A 22,734-nucleotide genomic window follows, 5' to 3' on the forward strand; every position below is an offset into this window, starting at 1 on the left:
AGGCAGGCGGATTTCTGAGTTCGAGGCCAGCCTGGTCTACAAAGTGAGTTCCAGGACAGCCAGGGCTATACAGAGAAACCCTGTCTGGAAAAACCAAAAAAAAAAAAAAACTTCAAACAAGCAATGCTTCCAGGCTGGGGGAAAGGCTCATCAGGTAAAATGTTTGCCACACAATTGTGAGGACCAGAATGTGGGCCCCCAGAACACATATGAAAGCTGGGCAGGAACAGTCACTGGCTATAATCTTGGCACTGAGAAGGCAGAGCAGGAGATTTCTGGGGCTAGCTGGTTAGTTAGACTAGCCAAATCATCAAGTTCCCAGTTCAGGGAAAGACCCTGCATCGATAGACTTGGTGAAGAGCGATCAATGAAGGTGCCACCAAATGTCACCTTCAGGCCTCCACATGCCTGCGCCCATACATATACAAGCATATAATCATACTACACACCACACTTGCACACTTGCTTAAAGAGAAAGAAAAACGTTTTGGCTTGAATGAGAATGGCCCGCATAGGCTCCTGTTTTTGAATACTTTGTCCCTAGTTAGTGGAACTGTTTGAGAAGGATTAGGAGGTGTGGCCTTGTTGGAGTGGATGTGGCCTTACTGGAGAAGGTGTGTTACTGGGAGTTGGCTTTGAGGTTTCCAAAGCCCATGCCAGGCCCAGTCTAGCTCATGCCCTCCCTGCTGCCTACAGATCAGGATGTAAACCATCAGCTACTGCTTCAGCACCATACCTGCCTGCCCACCACCACACTCTCTGCCATGTCAATCATGGAAAAATCCTTTGAAACTATAAGAAACAAGTTCCCAATTAGTTATTTCTCCTAAGAGTTTCCTTGGTCGTGGTGATTGTTCATAGCAATAAAATAATTAATAATATGAATGAAAATATATGAATTACTTCTGCCTGTTTCTTCTCCAAATGAAGCTGAAATGAAACATATTGGAACCCCAGGACATGAACCTAGCAGCACCAGAATCTCAGTGCTCCTAGCTGATGGTTTCCAAGGTCCCTCCCAGCCCTGATACTCCATAGATTTTGTCATATATCAGATGCTACAGGAGTCACTCTACATGACAGGAACGAGCACGGTGAGACCTGAGCAAGAGTGTGGAGCGTAACAGAACGAAAAGGCCCATCTGGGCCCAGGGAGCCTTGTGTGACTGGACCTCCAGCTGCCCAGGCTCTGGCATTGAAGGGTTATGTGCTAGCTTCCCACGTTGAAAAGAACAGTTTGTAAGCATCTCGGAGCCACTGGCATGTATGGTAGCCTGGAGACATTCAAAGCATGGCCTCTGTCAGGTGTCCCAGGAACAGACACAAAACTTCCAAAGCATGCCTCCTCTTCACAAGTCAGCAAGGTACTGCTGCTGCTTGATGCGTATAGTAGCCAGCCTAGCTCTAGCCTCCTGTGCAAAAGTACCTTCACCCGGGCACTGTGTCACTACAGCATTCTTAACTCACTAGATCCCACATTCTCCTAACTACTGTGACAAGGAGAAGACAGTACAGTGCCCTCTGGACAGAACAGGACCTGCTCAGCAGGGGACGTTGTTTTCCTTTTAAGTATTGGATCCAGGGCTCTACTGTCTACCACAGAGGGTTTCCCTTAAGCCCTCACCCCAAGCTTCCCTCAGGCCCTCTGTGGTACTCTCCCAATTTACTTTACAGAACAGTCAATCATATGTCCAGTTATTTGGGAGGTTAGTTTGGTATCTGCTATATGACAGGTGCTGTGACAGCAAGCAGGATCCCAGCCCTCTCCCAGGGAGGAAGAGAGGCAATAAGGAAAAACAGAAATAAACGCCTGCAATCCCACCAGCTTGGGAGGTAGAGGCAACAGAATCTTGACTTGGAGGCCAGCGCTAGCTTCACAACAGGCTCCAAGCTAGCCCAAAACACTGTTGCAAACAAAACAAAACAAAACAAAACAAAACAACAGCAACAGTGATAATAAAAACTGAGTAAGATGATTTTAAATTGAGTCTGGTGAGCAGAAAGAAATAACAGGAGCTAAGGTATAAGGGGACACTAGTAGGCTGTGACCAGGTTTGGAACACTGGTCCAGGTGGCCTCCAGAAGTCAGGAATGGGGAGGAGACCCAAGATCAACACCAAGTCAAAAGGAATGTCTAACAAAGGGCCAGGCAGTACAAGGGGCCTGAAGCATGAAGGAGCAAGGGTTATTGCTCTGGAAATGAATGAAATTTCTCATTACTGGAGTAAAGTGAGCAAAGGCTATTGGAAAACGAAGTCATCAGAGGCCAGAGCTACTGAGCCAAATGAAGGAATGTAGCCCTCACTAGAAAGACCTAAATTTGAGTGGTCTAAGTGAGAAGATAAATCTCTAACAAAGGAGAGGCATCGGCTGCTTCTACTCCTGTGTAGTCTCTGAGAGGAGACTGGCTTGGACCAGAGTAGCAGTGGAATGGAGAGAAGCAGATGGGTTCTGGATATGTTTAAAGCCAGCAAACACAAGGCTATTTCCAAGCCTAGTCCTGCCATACTCCCTAGCCTTTATGGTGGAACCCTTTCCTAGTGATCTGTGTAGCTCCCCTGGTCTGCAAACAGTAGGAATGTGATCTATAGTCACTAAACCAGAACTGACTTGAACTACTCAAAGTTGAGACTAAGTCCAGTGGAATCAGAATAGAATGAAATTAAGTTATACTGAGTTAAGTTCAGAGTATGAAGGAAATATTTCTACGTTCTTAAAGAAGTCCTACTGAATTGCTGATGTCCTACCTAGGAGTGAAAGAGGACACAGGTTTTCTAATGTTTTAGGGGCAAGGTTTGGTCGTTTGGCATTAGCTTTGTTTTGTTTTTGTGTTTGGGGTGGTTTTGTTTTGTGTTTTGTTTTGTTGTTGTTGTTTGTTTGTTTTTTGGAGTTGAGGGACCCAGTGTCTCACTATACAGCCCATGCTGCCACAGACCTTGAAATCCTCCTGCCTTGTAACCTGAGAGCTGGAAGTACAGGCAGCACATGGTCTGAAGCCGCTTCTCCAGAGCCAGTCTCTGAAACACAAACACAGCTTCACCCCAAATGTGTGTTGACGCATTGAGTATGAGGCTGTGACTCTGGTCCTTGGGTGACGACCGCCTGAAGCTACAACAGCAATTCTACAAATGTCTCTGCAATTAGGATTTTAGTATTGATTGAAATAGGCCTTTAATATCACCTCAAAAACAAAAAACAAAAAAACCAACAACAACAACAAAACAACCTACAAATGCATCCTCATGTCAGCTCAAGAAACATTGTGTCTGTGGGCCACATAAGTACTATAAAGTCACTGGAAGCAAGCAGATAGATAGATCTTGAAAGTAGGTGTGTGTGTGTGTGTGTGTGTGTGCATTTACATGTATATGTATCCATGTGAGTATGTACATGTGAGTGTGTACATATGAGTGTGTGTATGTATGTATGTGAGTATGTGTGAATATGTATGTGTGTGAGTGTATTATGTGAGTGTGTGTGTAAGTGTGTGAGTATATTATGTGAGTATGTTATATGAGTGTGTGACTACGTAAGCATGTGTGTATATGAGTATGTATGTGTGTGTATGTGAGTGTGTATATATGTGTGTGCATGTGTTTGTATGTGTGTGTACATGTGAATGTGTTTATGTATTTGTGTGTGAGTATGTGAGTGTGTGTATGTATGTGTATGAGTGTGTGTATGTATGAGTGTGAGTGTGTATGTGAGTGCGTTATGTGAGTATGTGTGAGTGTATGTGTATATGTAAGTGTGCATAAGTACATGTGTATATGTATTTGTGTGTGTGAGTATATATATTTGTGTATGTGTGAGTATGCATGTAAATGTGTGTATGAGTGTATGTGTGTGTAAATGTATATATGTGTATGTGACTGTGGTGTGTGTGTGTGTGTTTGTGTGTGTGTGTGAGTGTGTATTACTGTAAACATCTTCGAAGTCAAGGAACATCCTGACACAGCTCCCTTACTGCTTCAATATGTTTGTGGATTATTTTTGTAAAGGTAACTAGCCAGGACCAGGCTCCCTGTGCCCCAGAAAAGGCGAAACCATATGCCACTCACCCTTGGGTTCCTTAGAACAGATGCCTGGGTTTATTACAAAGTCGCTACAATCCTTGGAAAAATTCTTTGACCTACAGAGCACCTTAGAAGGCCCCCTCAGCACCCCGCCCCCGCTGCAATGCCTGGCCCCCGCAGAACTTGAAGAACCCCTTAAGAGCACGCTCCACCCATGTAAATGCTTTGCAAAGCAGCTGCTCATCTTACCGTGAATGGTGTTTATAAAAGATTCCTCCCAGGCGTACATTTTAATCAGCTTGATGCAGGTCAGAAACTCATTCATTGTCTGAACCCGTTTGTCTGTCACTGAAATTGCTGACCTTCGGAAAGTTGAGTTGAGTTTGGCCATAAACATCTGAAATCGAGGTACAAGCAACTGCTTTCAGGGAGAACTGCTGAATTGCACTTGGCCTAAAAATCCAGGGATCGGAACACAAGTGCCAAACAAAGCTCTAAGGGGACTTGGCTGAGATCCTCAGTCCTTCCTCTGCATTATGGCAGCCCAACTTGGCCTGGAGGAAACCACTGGGAATCTGTCAGGTGACTTAGTGATGTACCAAGATGCAGGGTAAAAAAGTAGAAACTTTGGCAGACTGCATAAGCATCCCTCTTCCCCCAGGGCACTCAAATTCGAGTTCTTAGAGAATGACACTGGACCAACTGAAGATAGAACACCTGTGTTCGTAGAGAGGGGTACGGGCTTCAGGTGTGTACGCTGGTTGCAAATGTCAAGTGTTTTGGGTTGCACATCCCCAACTTACCTGGATCGGGATGAATATGAGATACACACTTATCCCGACAAGAGCTGTGGACCCCAGAATGAAAAAGGCGTACACTGCACAAACGACCATTAGGATCGGGATGGTGGCTGGCAAGGGACAAAACAAGGCAGCCTCAAACAAGGAATAGCTATCACTTGATAGTATATTGAGTACCTAGAAAGAAAGCACATAGGTTCAGGCTTGGAATGTTTCTTGAAGCTCCCTGATTAGCAGAAGGAGGGACATACCAAGGGATCAATGTGATGAGTTGTGTTGTCTCTGGCATGACTTTGGAGGGCTAGTTTCTTAGAATTGAAGATCTCAAAGATGAGAGGTGCAAAGGCTTACAGGGTTTTTTGTTTGTTTGTTTGTTTAGTGTGCTGAAATGCTGTTTGTGTCTTTATTAGCACAGGTCTGCTTTACTCAAGGCAGCAACATACACAACTAAAAGACTATTCTTCTGATGGGCATGGGATACAGGCAATGTAATCCCAGCACCTGGGAGGTTGCAATAGGAGGAGTTTGAGTTCCAGGCCAGCTTGGGCTGCACAGTGAGACTCCAAATCATCAAAGAAGGAAATGGAGAGAGATGAAGGAGGAGGGGGGAGGAGGAAGAGGAGGAGGAGGAGCAGAAGGAAGAGGAGGAGCAGGAGGAGGAGGAGGAAGAGAAAGAGGGCTTTGTGCAAAGACTGTGGCCATGTGGTCTGGGATTGATAGTAACATGTAAGTCAAAGCATGGACTGAGATCTGGGGAGAATGTTTAAGGAGTGTGGAGCTCAACCCTAGGGGGACACATTATTTGGTTTTTTCTCCTTCCCCCTACTGACTTTCTGAAAAGGGTTAGGGTGGTTAGATCTCTTACAATCCTGAATCATTAGGAGAGACATGTGGTAGGGAGGAAATGTTGAAGGAAGGGAAGGCTCTCAAAGCCACCCTTCTCCAAGCCCTGAATTGACATCTTCCAAGCTCCTTTTAGATAAAGTGAGGTATATTCTTTTTCTTTGCTTTTTTTTTTTTAAAGAAAACATAGTCTTGTGTATCCCAGGCTGACCTCAGATTTCTTAGTGTAGCCAAGGGTGACCTTGAATCCCATCCTCCTGCCTCTATAACCTAAATGCTGGAGTATGTAGGCAGGAACCATCACACCGGGTTCCTGTGGTGCTGGGGACTAAACCCCGGACTCTGTACGCGTTAAGTGAGCACTCTGCTAACTGAGCTCTGTCCCCAGATCTTGTTTCTTTTCATGCAGGGTCTACTCATAGTTGGCATAAGATAATTTGAACACAGTTGGAGGAGCCACTGGGAAAGAGAAGCAAGTCTTTTCACTAAATACCATGGAGGTGGGGGCGGGTTGGGGAGCTGATTTGTGGCAAGGATTTTATTACTAAAGATTAGAGGCTTAAGACAATGTCAGTTCTGAAGTACAATGCTCATGGTTGCATTCTATTGGAATCTTACACAACTGGAAATTTTTTCTAGAAGGGGACAAGTTCTCATTACACAGCCTAGGCTAGCCTCAGTTCTCACTACACAGCCTAGGCTAGCCTCAGTTCTCACTACATAGCCTAGGCTAGCCTCAGTTCTCACTACATAGCCTAGGCTAGCCTCAGTTTTTCCATTGCTTCTCGCTCTGTGCCTTGAGTACCGAGACTACAGGCACACACTACTACTACTACTATTACTATTACTGCTGCTGCTGCTGCGTAGCTTGCCCATCAGTTTTACCAGATACCTATAGTGTGCTCAGTACCTATAGTGTGCTCTATACAGTTTTATTGCCCTCACATTCAGTAATCAAGGGGGTTGAATGATGCCACCCTCTAGCCCTGTGCCAGCTTTTCAAATTCCACAGTTCAGATGTGGAGCCCTCCTGTCTGACTTCCTCTTGTGTTGTCTTGAGTCTCCATTACCTCACTCAACAGGGGATTTGTTCACATGTGAATAGAGAAAAGGAGGCAGGAACTCCATCCAGGAAGCACAACCCACACACTCACAGAAACAGGGCCAACTTTCCAAGTGGAAGCTCCTCCCGGCCCTGCTTACCTCGCCTGCAGAGATGTGAGTTAACGTCTTAAAGGACAGCAGGTTTTCGAAGATTAGCGTGGAGAGGGCCACCTTCAGTCGGATCGCTGTGCGGTAATTTATGGCCCAGGCAAGAGCCCAAAAGAGGACTTTGGTGAACTCGGTGGTAAAGAGGGCCAGACACAAGCAGATGCCGATCCCGATGTGTCCGGAGGAGATGCTGGTAATGTGCTGGAGGATTTGGTGAATGAGAACTGTCTGTAAAACAGTGCAGTGGAGAGAAGGGAGGGCCGCTGGATGGAGCTCCACCCCGGAGGACCCCCCCCCCCATGACAGCAAGCTGACTTTATAGGCAGACATTCTCATTCATTTCAGTGGTGGTCTGTGTGCTTGAGAAGATTTGGGTTTATGGAAATTCACCCTCAAGGAACACAGAGAACACAGACAAAGAACTAAAGCCACTGATTCGGAGAGAAAAGTGACTAATGACATAGTTTGCCCAGCTGGGGACCTAGGAGACTATTTGGAAGAGACAACCCCGCTCACCGGCCCCAAGGCTGCCATGACGATGCACAGGATGTTGGCTACAACGTCCATCAGAACTCGGGTCCTCTGGAATTTCCAGACCACACGGCCCAGGGAGGCCTTCTCAGGCCCTACCCTCTCTATTTCTTCTTCCCAAAGGATCTGGAATCTGCAATAAAAGAAAAGGAGAGGGGGGAATGAACAGACAGTTCACATCACCAATCAGATAGAATTGCTTTGGTGGGCAAAGTCCTGCAAAGGTGCATGGCACAGCCCTAGAACCAGGGATGTCTTTGAGGGAAGCAGCATGTCTCTGTCTTTTTCCTCGGGGCTCTCGTAAATGGCAGGGGTGGGGGGAGTGGAGGGGGGAGGTGATGTCCAGTCAGAGCTGTTGATGATACCTGCACTAGGCATCCCCCAAGTCCTTGCCTCCTCAGTTTCTGGCTACAATACCCATAATCATAAGAAGACTGGGAACAAACTCGAGATAAAAGTCCTCCTTGGAGGAAAAAAAACTGCCTGTCCTTTTAGCAAGGTATGATGATGGCCCAGGTATGATATTTTAAGCCCTTTGAAGGCTCAGGCAGGAGGATTTCAAGTTTTAAGCCAGAGGAGGCTAGATAGCAAGACTTAGTCTCAAGGAAACCGTAACAAAAGGCTGTCTGTTCCAAAGATTTGAAAAGTCCAGCATTACATGTCTATGGCACATGAAGCAAAGGATGCCAGGAGGGAAGGCTGAGCAGACTCTCAAGGACCTCGGGAAGGCACTTCTAAGTGCAAGGAAAACAACTGCTGATCCTAGGGTCAGCCTGATGACATGATTTGCATATCTGAAAGACTATTTGGTGGCTGTTAGCATGATTGGCTGTGGATAATCAAGGCAAAAGCAAAGGATCAAACAGGACCTGAAGGGCATCAGGCCAGAGGCAGAGTGCTGGCAAGTTAATAAGAGGAGTTTCAAAGATGGGTGGCCAGGGGGTGACAATAGGACTTGTTGGATTAGATGTGGGAGAGAAGGAGAATGAGGACCAACTCTAGAGCCCAGTTTCCCAGTCTTAGCAACTGTGAGAATGGGGTTAACAGAAACTTAGGAAAGAGGAAACATGTATTATGAGGTGAGGGCCAAGAATGCAACTGTAAGCTCTTTCCTACTGTATGTAGCTACGGATTCAACACACAAGCAAAGAAAAACAAAATCCTTCATTTATTTAAACCCAGATGAGACACCCTGCACTCTAGCTATTGAAACTTGTGAGGCATGCAAGTGCTGCTGCTGCTGCTGCTGGGCCTTTGGAATTCAAATCCCAGAAAAGAGGCCTGGGGCTGAGTTGGGTGTGCCATTGAACAGCCAGAATTTATTTGGTACTTAATTTCCTGGCCTGAATGAAATCAGATGGGAACAAAGGGCAGCATGAGAGAGAAGATAATCCAAACTGATGGTGGGAAGGAGACAAATTTTTAAAAATCCTAATGAAAAGCTCTAGCCAGAAGGCTACAAGAAAAATCTAGCACCCCTCAGACCCTGATCTTGCCCCGCAAAGCTCCCTGGAAACCTCTCAAGACTGTAGGTCAATTTGAAATAGCTGGGACTTCTTCCAAGCAGGGATAAGGGGTAGGTCAATTTTGCCCCCCCAGAGTTAACTGCAAGACCACAACTTGCACTCAACCTCTTGAGTATATATTCCAACATGTGTCATGCTTTGAACCATGTGCTCAAAGTTAGGGCAACCTCCAGGGAAGAGAAAGGTGGCAGCTTTGAGGACCTTCCCTTGGTCAAGATATCAGAGGTCCTCAGAAGCCATTTCAGCACAGCTATCAGAAAGAGCCAAGCTTGGGACTGTTGAGATGCTTGCAGGTACAAGCACGGGTTGCTCTGGCAGAGGACTCGGGTGCAGTTCTCAGCAACCATGCGGCAGCTCACTCCACTGCCAGGGGACCTGACAGCTTCTTCTGACCTCCTCCAGCGGCAAGCATATGCATGATGTTCATAGGTATGCAGGCAAATCACTCATGCACATTAAAAGCAATGAATGAATGAGACAGATGTCTTTGTGCAGATGTGAGAAAGTCTATATATTTTCAGCTGGAAAGATCAAGGTGTCAGCCCCACAGTGTGTTCAATTTTTTAAAGATATTTCTCTATCTGTTTGTTTGTTTGATGTATATGGGTGTTCTGTTTGCATGTATAGCTACACACCAGAAGAGGGACTCAGATCTCATACAGCCCTAGACAGCTGTCAGCTGCCACATGGGTGTTGGGAATTGAACCCTGGACCTCTGGAAGAACAGCCAGTGCTTTTAACCACTGAGCCATCTCTCCAGTCCCATGTTCTATGTTTTAACTTCAGTATAAAAAAGCATAGCCTGAATTTGAGGAGGCAGAGGCAGGTTAATCTCTCTGAGTTCCTAGACCAGCCTGGTCTACATAGTGAGTCCTAGGCCAGCCAGAACTACACAACAAGAGCCTGTCTCACAGAAAAAAAAAAAAAAAAAAAGGAAAAAAAAGAAGAAAGAAAAGAAAAGGAGGCATCTTTCTGCACACAATGACACAATGGTTGCAGGGATTAGGAAAGATCAGGCAGGGTAACCAACATGTTAATGGTGTTGGCCTCTGGTAGAGGAACAGAAACATAGTTCTACTGCTTAAACATTACTAAACTACATTAATTAGTTGGGAGCAATGGAACACTTTTACAAGTTAAAATTGGTAAATATGGGCAGTTTGCAATATGGACATACAATGGTAATACTTAAAAAAAAAAAAAACCAGAAATGATTGCTAAAGTTTCACACAGGATTCAAGTGGGGCCCAAACAGCACAGGGTAAAGCAAGCCCCCACTACCTATATACAGACAGTGGTATTCCTACAGCCCCACCCCCACCCCAGCCTCGCATTATAGTCCTCTATGTCAGCACATTCCCCAGGGACAGGGCCAAGAAATGCCCTCCGTCCAAGTCACATCTCAATGAACAGCCACTGAGAAAGAAGGGTCAGCAGCTCCTGTAGGTGTCGGGTTCCACAGGGGGAGCAGAAGCAGGTTAAGGGACCCAAGGGACCCCTTGCTCACAGTGCCACTCCCTTGGTGATCCTGGTACCTCTTGGCGTTGATGTCCGATGAGTCATAAGGAGATAGTGGGGGCAGGGTGTCCACAGTCAGCGTGTGCTTGTAACTTCGAATCATCACCGGTGTGAGCCAGGAAAACGTGGCGAAGGACAGCAGCCCAGCATCATCCACAGGATTGGGTGCCAACCTAGAGCAAACTATACTCTCAGGGTCCTGGAGGAAGCCAGGCTCCCGGCCCTCATACCCTGGCTCTAATTTGTAATCACAGCTACACATGGAGCCTGGGGCTTGCATTCATTAACCCTTTGGGTAGTTCTTAGTCTGGCTTACCCCAGGTCAGGAAAGCAGACAGTGAATGCTCAGGAAATACGCACTCCAGCTGTTAAACACAGCCAATATTCAAAATTGAGTCACACACATTTAACTATATTATCCTAAATCAAAGATAATCATGCCCAAAACTTAGCACTTCCTAATTATTTTACCATTTTTGGTAATATATTTTTATTGGTCTATATTTCAAAAACCACAAAATGTTGCATGGATTTGCATGTCATCCTATGTGGGTTCCACACTGACTGCCCCGATTTTTAACAAACCCACTGTTGACATAAGCACTTACATTACTGTCCCCGGCTTCTCGAGAGTTCCTCACATTCATTTACCATCTTTGCGGTGGAAATACTCAGGAGCAGGGAGCTACTGTGCTTCTCCCCTTCTTTACATTTAGTGGTCACGTTCATAGGAAGGGTATGGTACTTACACCATAAAAATTGAACAATATATGGAGTGAATATGGTCAGACTGGAGCGTGTGAGTGTGTGTGTGTGTGTGTGTGTGTGTGAGTTTGAGTGTGTGTGTTTGTGTGTGAGTGTGTGAGTGTGTTGTGAGAGTATGTATATGTGTCAATGTGTATATGTATGAGTGTGTGTGTGTGTGTATGTGTGTGTGAGAGAGAGAGTCTGTGTGTGTGGATGTATATGTGTGTTTGAGTGTATGTGAGTTTGAATGTGTGTGAGTGTATGTGAGTTTGAATGTGTGTGAGTATGTGTATGCGTGTTGTAAGAGTATGTGTATGTGTGCATGTGTATATGTCTGAGCGTGTGTGTGTGTGAATGTGTTGTGAGAGTGTGAGTATGTGTATGTGTGAGTGTATGTGCATGAAAAAGAGAGAGACAGAGAGAGAGAGAGAGCCAGGCAGAAAGAGACAGGGACAGACAAACAGGGACTGAGAAACTGTATTAGAAACTGTTGAAAATAAATAAGATTTGAGGCATACTGTAAGTCCAAGAGATGCCACTTGGCTTTCCCTTACACAGCAAAGCACTATGTTCTGGTGTTGTGGCTAATGATATATAAAATAATACATATGCCAAACTGTTTAACATATGTGCTTGGAAGTAACAGAGCCCTCAGAAACACATACGTCTTACATAGCAGATGCCAAAGCAAACTGGTCAAGACCATAGGAGGGTGTCCCTCACCCTGGAGCTCACTCTGGTGAACAGAATACAGTGAATGTGTTCTGACATGAGTGTGAGTCTCAAGGTGGCCTGCTGGCCTCCACCCATTCTCTGGGAAGCCTTGTGGGGGCTGAGTGAACACATGGCCTGGTTGTTGTCCTTGTCCTGGCCAACCCTCAGAAGTACATGCAGCTTGCACAGCAGATGCCCGAGCAAACTGGTCAAGACCGTATGAGCTACCCAAACCATCTTGGTCCAGGGTTGCTTTATTTTACTGGTTACCCATGAAACTGTAAGCTGGGGGTGGGGACAAAGGTCATTGTTTTCTTTTAGCTGATAAATGGTGAGGTAGTTTGTTAAAAAAAAATAAAGGCTGGCTGCTGAACTGCAGGCAAGTGTCTTAACCTCTCTCCAGTTGCTTCCCTATCAGCTAAAGATGGGACCAGAACTTTCAGAGCAGTTGTGAAGAATAAAGAAGCTGGACATGATAACACAGACCTGTAATCCTACCAGTTGGGTGGCTGAGGCAGCAAGATCTTTCATTCCAGGCCACTCTGGCCTACAAAGCAAGACTCTTCCATCTCATAGATAGATAGATAGATAGATAGATAGATAGATAGATAGATAGATAGATAGATAGATAGTTTATAAATGCTGTGAACAGTCCAAGCACAAGAAAGGCTCCCATAACATGAGCTGGTATCTCACCAACCGCAGGAAGCAGTGAGAAGTTACTGAGCCATAAATGAGTAGACAGATGGATAAGAGGACAGACATACAGAGCAGTACCTTGCGATCAGAGGCTGGGGACCATCCACAGGGCCCTGCCCCACACACCTCAGTTCTCCTCCTGGCTTACCTTGCACGGGGTCGCACTGGGATCATGGTTTTCAGACTAGGATCATATCTCTCGGCAAAGGATCTCCGATGGCCTCTGCGATCCAGGTCTGAGATAAGGTACGGGCCTTCACCCACCATCTTGATGGTGTTCTGGAGCCCTAGACTCTTGGCTTCGGGACACTTGTACTCTGCAATCAAAAGGTAAGGATGGCCCCCTGAGTGATGAGGACACTGTGGGTAGAGCCGAAAGCCATTATTTCGACCGGGCCTCTTTGCTTGCTTTGAGCCCTTGGACGGTGGCCAGACACCACCAAAACCCCTTAACCTGTATTTTGAGGCACCCCCACCCCAGTTGAGTAACCACATCTCATTCCTCTCCTGTTCGGATCTAGAGTTGTCTGGGAGCCATAAATCCTCCTGGGAGACTTCTTCGAGAGGCTGGTTCTTAGCCCAGCAAGACAGCCTCCAGAAAAATGGGTTCACTTTCTGCGTGTGGATGAATTCTGTTATACAGATACCTTTATTTGTCTAGCTCCTTCCAAGAGCTTATGCATCCATGTCCCTTCTACCTGGATAACCAGGGGTGCACAAAGAACTTCCACAAGGACACCCCACAGGACCAGCCACATTGGGGGACACGTTCATGTCCCCATTGATTCCGTGGCCAGTGCCCTGGTAAAAACCCATAACTCAGATGGAGAGAACATAGTCTGTGCCTGCCTGGCCTGCAGATCAGCTGCCCCATTTGTGGAGACTCCTGCAGCAGGCCAGTCCTTTTCTGAGACCTAACTCTGTACTAACTCTGAGTTCCCACAACATTCCTCTCCCCAGATACAAGAAATACACGCCCCTTTACTGCTAAGCTATGTTGAACTGGCTTCTGTCCATCTTAAACAAAGGCTGTACCCGTATTGTTTCTTAAACACGGGGCTCAAATTTCTGTGATTTCTCTCTGGAAGTTCTCATAGTTAAAAAGCAATTCTCATCAAAGGTGTTAGTGACTGATAAACCATAGGATAGCCCAATCTCCCAAGCAGGAAATGTCCCTCTGATGAGCTCTTTCACAAATCCTTCACATTGTCATGAAGAGAAAGCTAAGCCCAGGAAACGATCAAACAACCTCCTTCCTCTGAGTGGGCTGTGCAGTCCCATCTGTGGCCAGCCAGACTTGGAGCAAGTGAAGCTGGCTTTTCCAAGCCTTCAGTAACCTTGGAAAAATTTCTTATTTGTCCTATATTACAAAAGGCATGCCTCTGGAACAGGAACAATATGCGTTCTCTCTCTCTCTCTCTCTCTCTCTCTCTCTCTCAAAAAAAAAAAAAAAAAGAAAAAATTCTGAAAACAAAAAGTCCTCCTCTATTGAAGCAGGAGAAGTCTTTGCAAGTAGAAACTGAAACATGGAGTTTATGGAGTCAGATGGGAGAGGCCGGTGCTTTGTGTGCAGTAGATCTGCTCAAAATCTCTTCACTCAGTTAATGAATATTAATGACCGGAATACCACAGACACAGCTCCGGAATCCTAATTCAATCAGGAGACAGAAATTTCCAGAATTGCTAAACCTTTTGCTAATGTGGGCCCTACCCACTCTACATGCACAGTCTCACACTCCAACCAGGCTAAATGTATTTAACGTCCTGAGCAAGGTGTCAACCCCTCCTTACAGCTGCCGGGCCTTTGTACACACACCTGAAGCAAGCTGATGCCTCCTTCCCTTGACCAATTCCTGCTCAGACTCAGGTTCAAATCATAACTCTCCTTTGCTGAGGACTTCTCCTTTTTTAGCTAAACAGACTGTGTGGGCTTCATGTCTGTCTCCAGCATGAATGCTGCCATGCTTTAACACCCAGCCCCTCCCTATACGTATTACCTATTTGGTACATGTGTGTTGGTTGGGACTGATAGTGACAAGTATCTGAGAAATTTAAAATGGAGGGAGGGGAAATGGAGGGAGGGAAGGAGACACTAAACATTAAATAAATAGACTATCACACAAATACCTAAAAAGCAGACAATGAGGAATGGAGAAATCAAAAACAAAACAAACAAACAAAATGTAAGAGAAAAATAGAAGATAAAAAGCAAGGCACTAGATTTTAATCAAACATATCACAAATTATATGAACTAAGCATTTCAATTTTAAAAAATAGAGATTGTCAGACAGGAAACAAGAGATGTGCTTTAAATGTGAAGGGATAGCCGGTCCTGGTGGTGAGTGCTGATAATCGAGGCTATTTACAAGGCTGGGGTAGAAGGAGCATAGACTCAAGTCCTCCCTAACTTAGCACAGCCCTGTCTCAAAGTAAAAATAACACCACCAGCAGCCTAGGAGACACAGCTCAGTGTTGGAGCCCCTGCCTAGCATGCCCTAGAGTCAACCCAAAGTGCCTCTGAATAAATAAACACCTAAGCAAGGCAGCCGGAAAAGAAAAACCCCAATAAGATATAAATATACCGAAGTGACTTTCAGAAAGGCAAGTGTTTCTTAAAGCAAATGTAAGACAGCAAAGCCTTGCCTGCGGCCACTGCACTGAAATCACAAACTTGACGGTCACGAGGCATCATTTGTTAAAAGTTTGAAAAAGAGAAGCGATGTAAATGCAACCCTTTAACTATAAAGCATTAGTATGTGCCGTTTAATCAAAGATCCCAAAGGACAATGATGGATCAGTACTGGCTTAGGGAGGTAAACAGAGGATGTAGCCAGGCAATTGACAGAGGGGTTCAATGACCACAGGAGCCGGGTGTCACATTCCCCACGCTGACAGGGCAAGTCAGGATTGAGTTGGAGGTCAGTCTGTGCTACATAGTAAGAGCCTGTCTCAAAGCAACAACAACAAATTCTTTCTAAGACACACAGGAAAACATGCCTGGCCCCTAAGTTGCAGAAAGGTTTAAAACTATAATAATAGCTATTTGTGGTTTTTCCGAGTACCTTATCATAATGCCTATGTGGGTCTCGGCATAGGTAAGGCACACAGCCACTCCTAAGCCCTGCTGGTTAGAATGTAAATTGTGCCAATAGTTTATAAATCAATTTGGCATTATCTGGTCAAGTTCAACATTATTTTGTCAACATAGCCAGTAACCGGGCATCCATATGGCCGATGACGTCATCTCCCTGCTTATGCAGTTGTACCCAGAGTAGCCTAAGTTTTACAGTCTGCTTCACCATCGCCTCTAACTCTCTCTGGACTCTGTTAGCCTTTCTTCTCTCATGCTTCTTGGTGTCAGTCCTGAAAATGCAATGCAAAACACGCACAAGCAAACAACCCGCAGAGGCGAAATCTCATGGAAAAACAACAACAATTTGGATGGCCTCTCCAAGAATGTTTGTAGCAGCTGCTTGCCATTTTGAACATGCGAAGATAAGAAAATAGCTTGACAAATTGTATACAGTGAACACACTGTATTAACTCTTAAAACTAAAGACAAATGAAGTAGACTAGCATACATGATAAAAATGAGAGGTGAGAGAGAGAGAGAGAGAGAATATGAGGCAATCTGAGCAAACAAGTTAGCAAGCTGACCAATGCTAAAGGCTTCAGGCTTCCTTCTGAATATGTAGAGAGACAGCTGAAAGTCTCAAGGGCCCTTGAGCAAAGGGCCACAGGAAATTTCTCACCAGGTTTCCCTTGTGCTTATCAAAAATCCCTCACAGCCTTCTCTACCTGAAGCCCGCTCCATCTCTGTAGCCCTCTTCTAAATTATCTGCGTTCAATCCACCCTCAAACTCTGGTCTCCTCAACCAAATGCAGTCCACAGAGTGAAGAAGAGCCCAGGGCCTGGCATTCCCTGTTCTCCATCTTGCTTCTCCAGCATGCCCTTGTTACTGCCACAGCAAGAGGGATAGTGGTATCGGGTTCCCCGACCAGTCACCCCCACATCCTTTCTCTGGCTTCTGGGCCTTTCCCTAGTCCTCTCCCTGCTCGAGATTTCCTGGTTAGAGGGAGGAGAGCTTATCAGGTAAATAAGATGAAAAAAAAAAAAAAACTTCAAGAGTTCCAAAAGCAATCACCAGTCATTTCAAGTTAGAGAACTACAGAATGTAGGAACTGAGAGAACCCAGAAGAGACAGGCACACAGCTAAGAGCCAATTACACGAGAATGCCCTCCTGGCCTAGGAGACAGGCTTCAGCCTCCACTCAAGACAGCTCTCACATTGTGTTTATGTAGGAAATGCATAACCTGATGGAAGGAAGCCCAGGCACACCCACAGGAGCTCTCTGCAGAATTAGCCAGAGCTCTTGAGAACCTCGACATCATGGAAGACAAAGGAAGTAAGGAAATGCTCCTGCTTAGAGGAAAGCAAAGACAGGGCCCTGGAAACAGCACCGTCCTGTGTGGCATGCAGGACAAAGAGGAAAAGATTAAAGAAGGTGAGTGGGCCAGCAGAAGACTGGGCTGTAGACGGTGTGGCAACATGAGGTTAAAGTCAGATGCCTCCATTTTGATTGCCGAATGATTGGAGCTGCTTATTGTGTTGATGATTCTGGTTACATAAGAATCCATCCTCTCGAAAAATTAGCATTCAGAGGGAATGCAGCAAATGATGTGAGACTTTCAAACGTGTCAATAAGGATAGCAAAAGCCAAGCATGGGGACACACACCTGCAGTTTTGGTACCGAGCACAGGCCCGGGGTCCAGAGGTCACAGACAGCGCTAATAAATAATGCATGCGGAGAATATTAAAGTCATTCTGGCGGCTTGTTGTTTTGTCTGAGTACAGCTGAAATTTCTTATCATTATTCTTGTCATCTTTCTGTGAATTTGAAACCATTTTAAAATGAGGAGTTAAACACTTTAAGAAGTTATCCTAGAGGGAACGTGTTGTTTTCCTTCTGTGAAACCAATTGCCATTTCCCTGTGAACCCCAGCTGGGTCTTAGGTAGGGATCAGGCAGACCCCGTGCATGTCTCTGCTGTTTGAAGGCAAACATTGTGTTGTGTTTTGTTTTGTTTTCCTTAGTTTGGGGCTTACTCCCAACCTCTATTCCTCTCTTGTCCAGGCTCTTCTACCTCTTCCATTTTGACCAGAGCCATCCTGCCTTACATAGGACTTCTGGCTTCTTGTTCACCTTTATACTAGGGAAGGCTCCTGTCAACAGCTAGTCTAAGAGGTCAAACATCCCACGAGACCCAGCACAGAAGGCCAGCCTCCCTGATGTCCGACACAGAAGGCCACGCATAGGAAATTGGTGCTGTGAGGTTGTTTCCTTGAACACCCCACAGGGACTGCCAAGTTACGATTTCCTGAGACAGCCTGGAAGCTCTGCAGCTGGAATGGTATTTTACTAAAATTGGCAGCCCAGGGTGGGGGGAGTGAGAGTCTTCAGATCAGGAAGTGTGGTTTGGCTAACGTCTCTCTCCCGTCTGCCGTGTCATCCTTTGCCAGGAGCAAGGAGCTGCCTGGAGTGAGGAATCTGCTTGCCAGCAGTCACAGAGAAGCAGGGGCAGCTGATAGAACTGGAGGATAGGCAGCTCGCTAGGTCAGGGACCCTGTAGCTGTCATTCAGTGATGGAATACCTGATTGGCAAGAGATTATGAAACAATCTCCGGGGGGGGGGGGCCTTGCTGCATTCAGGTGGGGGTTCCTAACCTAACTTCAATATGCCGGGCAGGCAGAAGCAGAGAGTGCTTACTTAGAGTGAGGAACACAGCATATACATTTTAGCAGTCCATTTTATGTGGTCTGCATTGTGAATTTTTTTTCAGTTTGTAAAAAACATGTATTAAGAGTAGCACTTTAAAAAAAAAAAAAAAGACTTTTTGCTTCGCCAAAAATCTCAACAGCTTTCATGGGTATAATCAGACACTGCAAGAAGCAGGCAGGCACCCATGCTCTGCTGAGCCATAGCTTGCAGCTCCGCTGCCGGCCCCAGGCTCTGGGTTGCTTAACCTTTATCGTCACATGAGCACTGTTGCTTTCCTCATACTGGATTTGTTTGTCTCTGTCCTTGACTCTGTTCAAAGTGGGAGGAGAGAAGGTGTCTAGAGGGCAGCTTTATGGGAAATAGCATCTCCGCCTACTCCTGTGCTCTCTCACACGCCACCCTGCCTCTCTAACTCAGGCCTTTTACAAGGGCACATTTCAGATTAGAATTCTGGTGTGGCTTACTGTCTGCAATGGCCACCCTTCCTCCGTACTACCTCAATCCTTTGCAGGGGCAGATTTCACCTGAAAACCCTCCCAGATAAAAGGCTACAGCCCTCATCTCTCCCCATAAATTCTCTCATCACCCCTTGTCCTCCCTCCCTTCCTTCCCTCTTCCTCTCCCTCCCCCTCTCTTTCTCCCTCTCTTCCTCCATGTCTCTCTCTCCCATCTCATTTTCTGGTGCTAGGTATTGAATCCAAGGTTTTGTGCATGCTACTGAACTACACCCCAGACCAATAAATCCATTATTAATGTAAAGTATCTGATGCCTCATATACCCCTTCCCAACTTCCTTAAAGACCTGCGCTAACTACATATAGTTCAGAGGAGACCCTTTAGGTGGCTTTCCTCAGGTCTGGCCCCTCACTTCTACTGCTCAGCCATATTGGCTGTCTCAAGCACCCTATGGTTAGCTAGCCCACACCGTTAATCTTGAGTGACAAAAAACTGGCATGAGAGTTGGGGGCTGATGGGAGGAGAACCAAGAAAAGGCAGGGCCACAGATAAGCAGCACAGAGACCGAAGGGGGTCTGTTCCAGTCTTCTTATCTCTAAAGGGCCAAAAATGGTAGCTCATGGTGGAATCTCCAAAGAAGGTCCCCACTAACATAGAGATGGTCTATCATGACTGAACAAAGAAAAGAGCTCCCATTTTATGCCTATGAGAACCACATAGTAATGCCATGTGAATTCAAGATCTTCCTTCAAAAAAATTAATCTTTTGGTTAAATTGTGAACAGTGCTCTGTGAGCATGCATGTGTGCCTGTGTGTTGTGGTATGAATAGGTTTGGCTCCCATAGACTCATGTGTTTGAATGCTTGACCCATAAGGAGTGGGTGTGACCTTGTTGGAGGAAATGTCAATGTGGAGGCGGGCTTTGAGGTCTCCTATGCTCAGGCTATGCCCAGTTGGCACACAGTCTCCTTCTGCTGCCTACAGATCAAGATGTAGAACTCTGAACTCCTTCTCCAGCACCACGTCTGCCTGCAAGCTGCCATGCTCCCTGCCATAACAATAATGAACTGAACCTCTGAAACAGTAAGCCAGCCCCCAATTAAGTGTTTCCCTTTAGAAAAGTTGCTGTGGACATGGTGTCTCTTCACAGCAATGAAACCCCAACTAAGATACTGTGCATGCACGACAGAAAGATCTAACTTATTCAGTGTAGGCTTCTGTACATCACAGATGTTCAAATCCTGTCTTGTTTCTATTTTTTTCTTTTACATTTCACAAGGCTCCAAAACTAGAATTGTCCCAGGCCTCTTTTATCTCTGGAAACCCCAAGCCAGGGCTTCTTCTTACAAGGGGCAGACAAGGTAACACACGTGCAGCACAGCCTGATGGGTGACAAAGGCCCCTCATGACTAAACAGGGGCCACTAATTGCAACAGAGATGAGCTTTACCGGTGCAGGGAAAGAACAAGTTCCTAGGATGAAATAGAGAGGAAGAGTGACCAGAAGCCTTGGCCCTTGGCCCTTCTTACCTAGCTTCCTCCTCTAGGGACCTCAGGTTTCTTTTCCCTTGTCCCACCTGCTGGGAGCCCTCCTCTCCAACTGCCCCATTCAACTGCCACTCCCACCACACCTAAGGAGGGAACTTTGAGGGAGCCAACATTCCCTCAGGCCCACATTAAAGGGCACTGCCCCATCCCAGGACTGATCTGTAGGACACCAGGCTCCTGCAGTGAGCATTAGAGCTCACAAGGTATACTGGCCTAGCCTTGCCTACAGCCTGTCACAGCATACCGCTGCCCAGGAGGCCATGGGTCTTCCTCCAACCCTGATCATGTTGTGTAGTGAAACCACAGGGCAGAGGTCTCCCACAGTGGCTCTAGTACAAGGTCAGCCCATCTGAGGTCAATGTTTACATCTCCTGACTGTCACTCTAGGCCCTGTACATTTCTGGCCCCATGTTCCTGATAAAAAGACAACTGTAGAGGCTGAGAGGAAGTAAGAAACTAACCTACAAAGCAGAAAATCTCATTTGTTCACTTGTTCATTCATTAACAGAAATCAAGGACAGATTGAGTTAGCTGCACCCCACCCCCACCCCCACCCCCACACTAAGCAAATGCTCAGCCAGAGACTATAATCAGCAGCTCACTCTTGTTCATAGGACTCTACAGCGAGCACTACATACCTAGAGGCAAAGAGTGTGGCTGATCCTTTGATGGCTTTTGTATCTTTGTTCAGAGCAGGCAACCAACCACAACGTTGTGGATGGATGCAGTGTGGTCTTAAATGGGTTCAGAATGACCAGAGCCACCATCCTAGAAACAGCTCCCCTTAGCTACCTTAGCTACCTTCAAGCACTGTTGGACATCTCATAAGACCTCTGCCAAGCACCCGTGGCCTGTAGGGATACCTCTTGCTGTGGCCCTGCTGTGGATTAGCTTTCCGGCATTTCAGTTACCTGCAGTCAACAGAAAATATTAGGTGGAAGACTCTAGAAGCAAATGTTTCACATTGTGTTTTATTGGTGCCCATTCTGAAGAGTGTGAGAAAGCTCGGACCCCCCTGACTGTAGACATCACTGCTGTCAGCCACTTAGTAACTGGTTCAGTCGTCAGATCAATTGTCAACAGTCACTGTGCTTATGCTCAAGGGATCCTTATTTTGCTTAATCATGACCCAAAGTGCAAGAGCTGTGATGCTGGCAATTTTATTACGATGTATGAATTGTTCCATCTTATTATTATTTACTGTTCCTAACTCCTGCATCTAATTTTTTTTCATGTGAAGGTAGAAGCATCAAATAATAGAGGGCTCTGCGTCCGGTGCTGCCTTGGGCTTCCACTGGGGCATCTTGGAACATATTTCCCAGAGACCACAGAGGCCCACTCTACTTAAGACCTGTCAGGTCTCTGCTTTGCTTATCCCTGACAATTCCTCCCTCTGCTGGCTGTTTCCAGCTTCTACATTTCCTGCAGAAATTTGGTTGCATCTCTCTGCCAGCAGTAAACCTGATGTTTCCCTCCATGCCCTGAAGGGACCCAGAAATGTCGCCACTGGACAACTGGGCAGTAAAATGGATAGTTCAAGAGGATCATGCTGGATGTGGGCGGGTTCTCTTTACAGGTGCTGGGAGTACCTCACTTCTTGTGCCTCCCTCCCTTCTCTATGAATGCAAATCGCTGCTAATAATATCGCTTGACATTTATAAAACCCTTTGCTTGATCTTCACAACAGCCTCAGGATGCCTCCTAAGCCCAGCCAGACTCCTTTTCAAAGTCTTCCAAACAGACCCAGATATGGCAAGCTTACCAAAGGAGGATGCCCAATTTGCCTCCATCTTCATTCGAGGCCAAGCACAGATGGATTTCTACTAAGACGGTATTTTGGTGCTACATCAATTGCATCTTGAGGTCAGATTCTGGAGCAGAATGGTACAGAGGGGGCGTGAATCTCTGAATAAAGGAGCAGAAGAGATGAGCTCCCACCTCACTCAGTATCTGAGCGCATCCAAGATCAGGGAGCAGAGGCTCAGATAAATGAGCATGCCTGGGAGAGTGAGAGAGATGAGAATGCACTGCAGAATGAGAAGAACTGTCAGGCATCCTTGCTATAGCCTGGCATAGTGGTGCACTCCTATATCAGCAAGAAGGACTGAACCAGGCAGGAAGATTATTAGTTTGAGGCCAACCTGGGATACAAAGCAAGATGAAAGTAGAAAGAAGGAGAGGGAGGGAGGGAGGCAGGGAGGGAGGGAGGGAGGGAGGCAGAGAGGCAGGAAGACATGGAGACAGGGAGGGAGGAAAGCAGGGAGGGAGGAAGGGAGGGAGGGAAGGAGGGAAGGAGGGAGAAAGGGAGGCAGGGAGGCAGGGAAAAAAGAAGAAAGCAAGAG

General features: G+C 46.2%; 1 protein-coding gene across 2 annotated transcripts in view; it reads right to left on the bottom strand.

Moving 5' to 3' along the window:
- Abcc12 (ATP binding cassette subfamily C member 12) overlaps positions 1–20,477 on the bottom strand; it is a 67,907-nt gene extending 47,430 nt beyond the window's left edge. For both annotated transcript variants that reach the window (XR_002378562.1, XM_021170537.1), the window contains exons 1-7: positions 20,375–20,477; positions 12,755–12,923; positions 10,464–10,619; positions 7,388–7,535; positions 6,863–7,099; positions 4,820–4,993; positions 4,266–4,413 (exon numbers count right to left, since the gene is read on the bottom strand). Coding sequence is in view for 1 of the 2 variants with exons in the window: in XM_021170537.1 (XP_021026196.1) it covers positions 4,266–4,413; positions 4,820–4,993; positions 6,863–7,099; positions 7,388–7,535; positions 10,464–10,619; positions 12,755–12,873 (982 nt within the window). In the remaining variant the exon portion in view is untranslated. The remainder of the gene's footprint in view (positions 1–4,265; positions 4,414–4,819; positions 4,994–6,862; positions 7,100–7,387; positions 7,536–10,463; positions 10,620–12,754; positions 12,924–20,374) is intronic.
- Positions 20,478–22,734: the final 2,257 nt, after the last annotated feature.

Source organism: Mus caroli, chromosome 8 (genome assembly GCF_900094665.2).
Source record: "Mus caroli chromosome 8, CAROLI_EIJ_v1.1, whole genome shotgun sequence".
Taxonomy (NCBI): domain Eukaryota; kingdom Metazoa; phylum Chordata; class Mammalia; order Rodentia; family Muridae; genus Mus; species Mus caroli.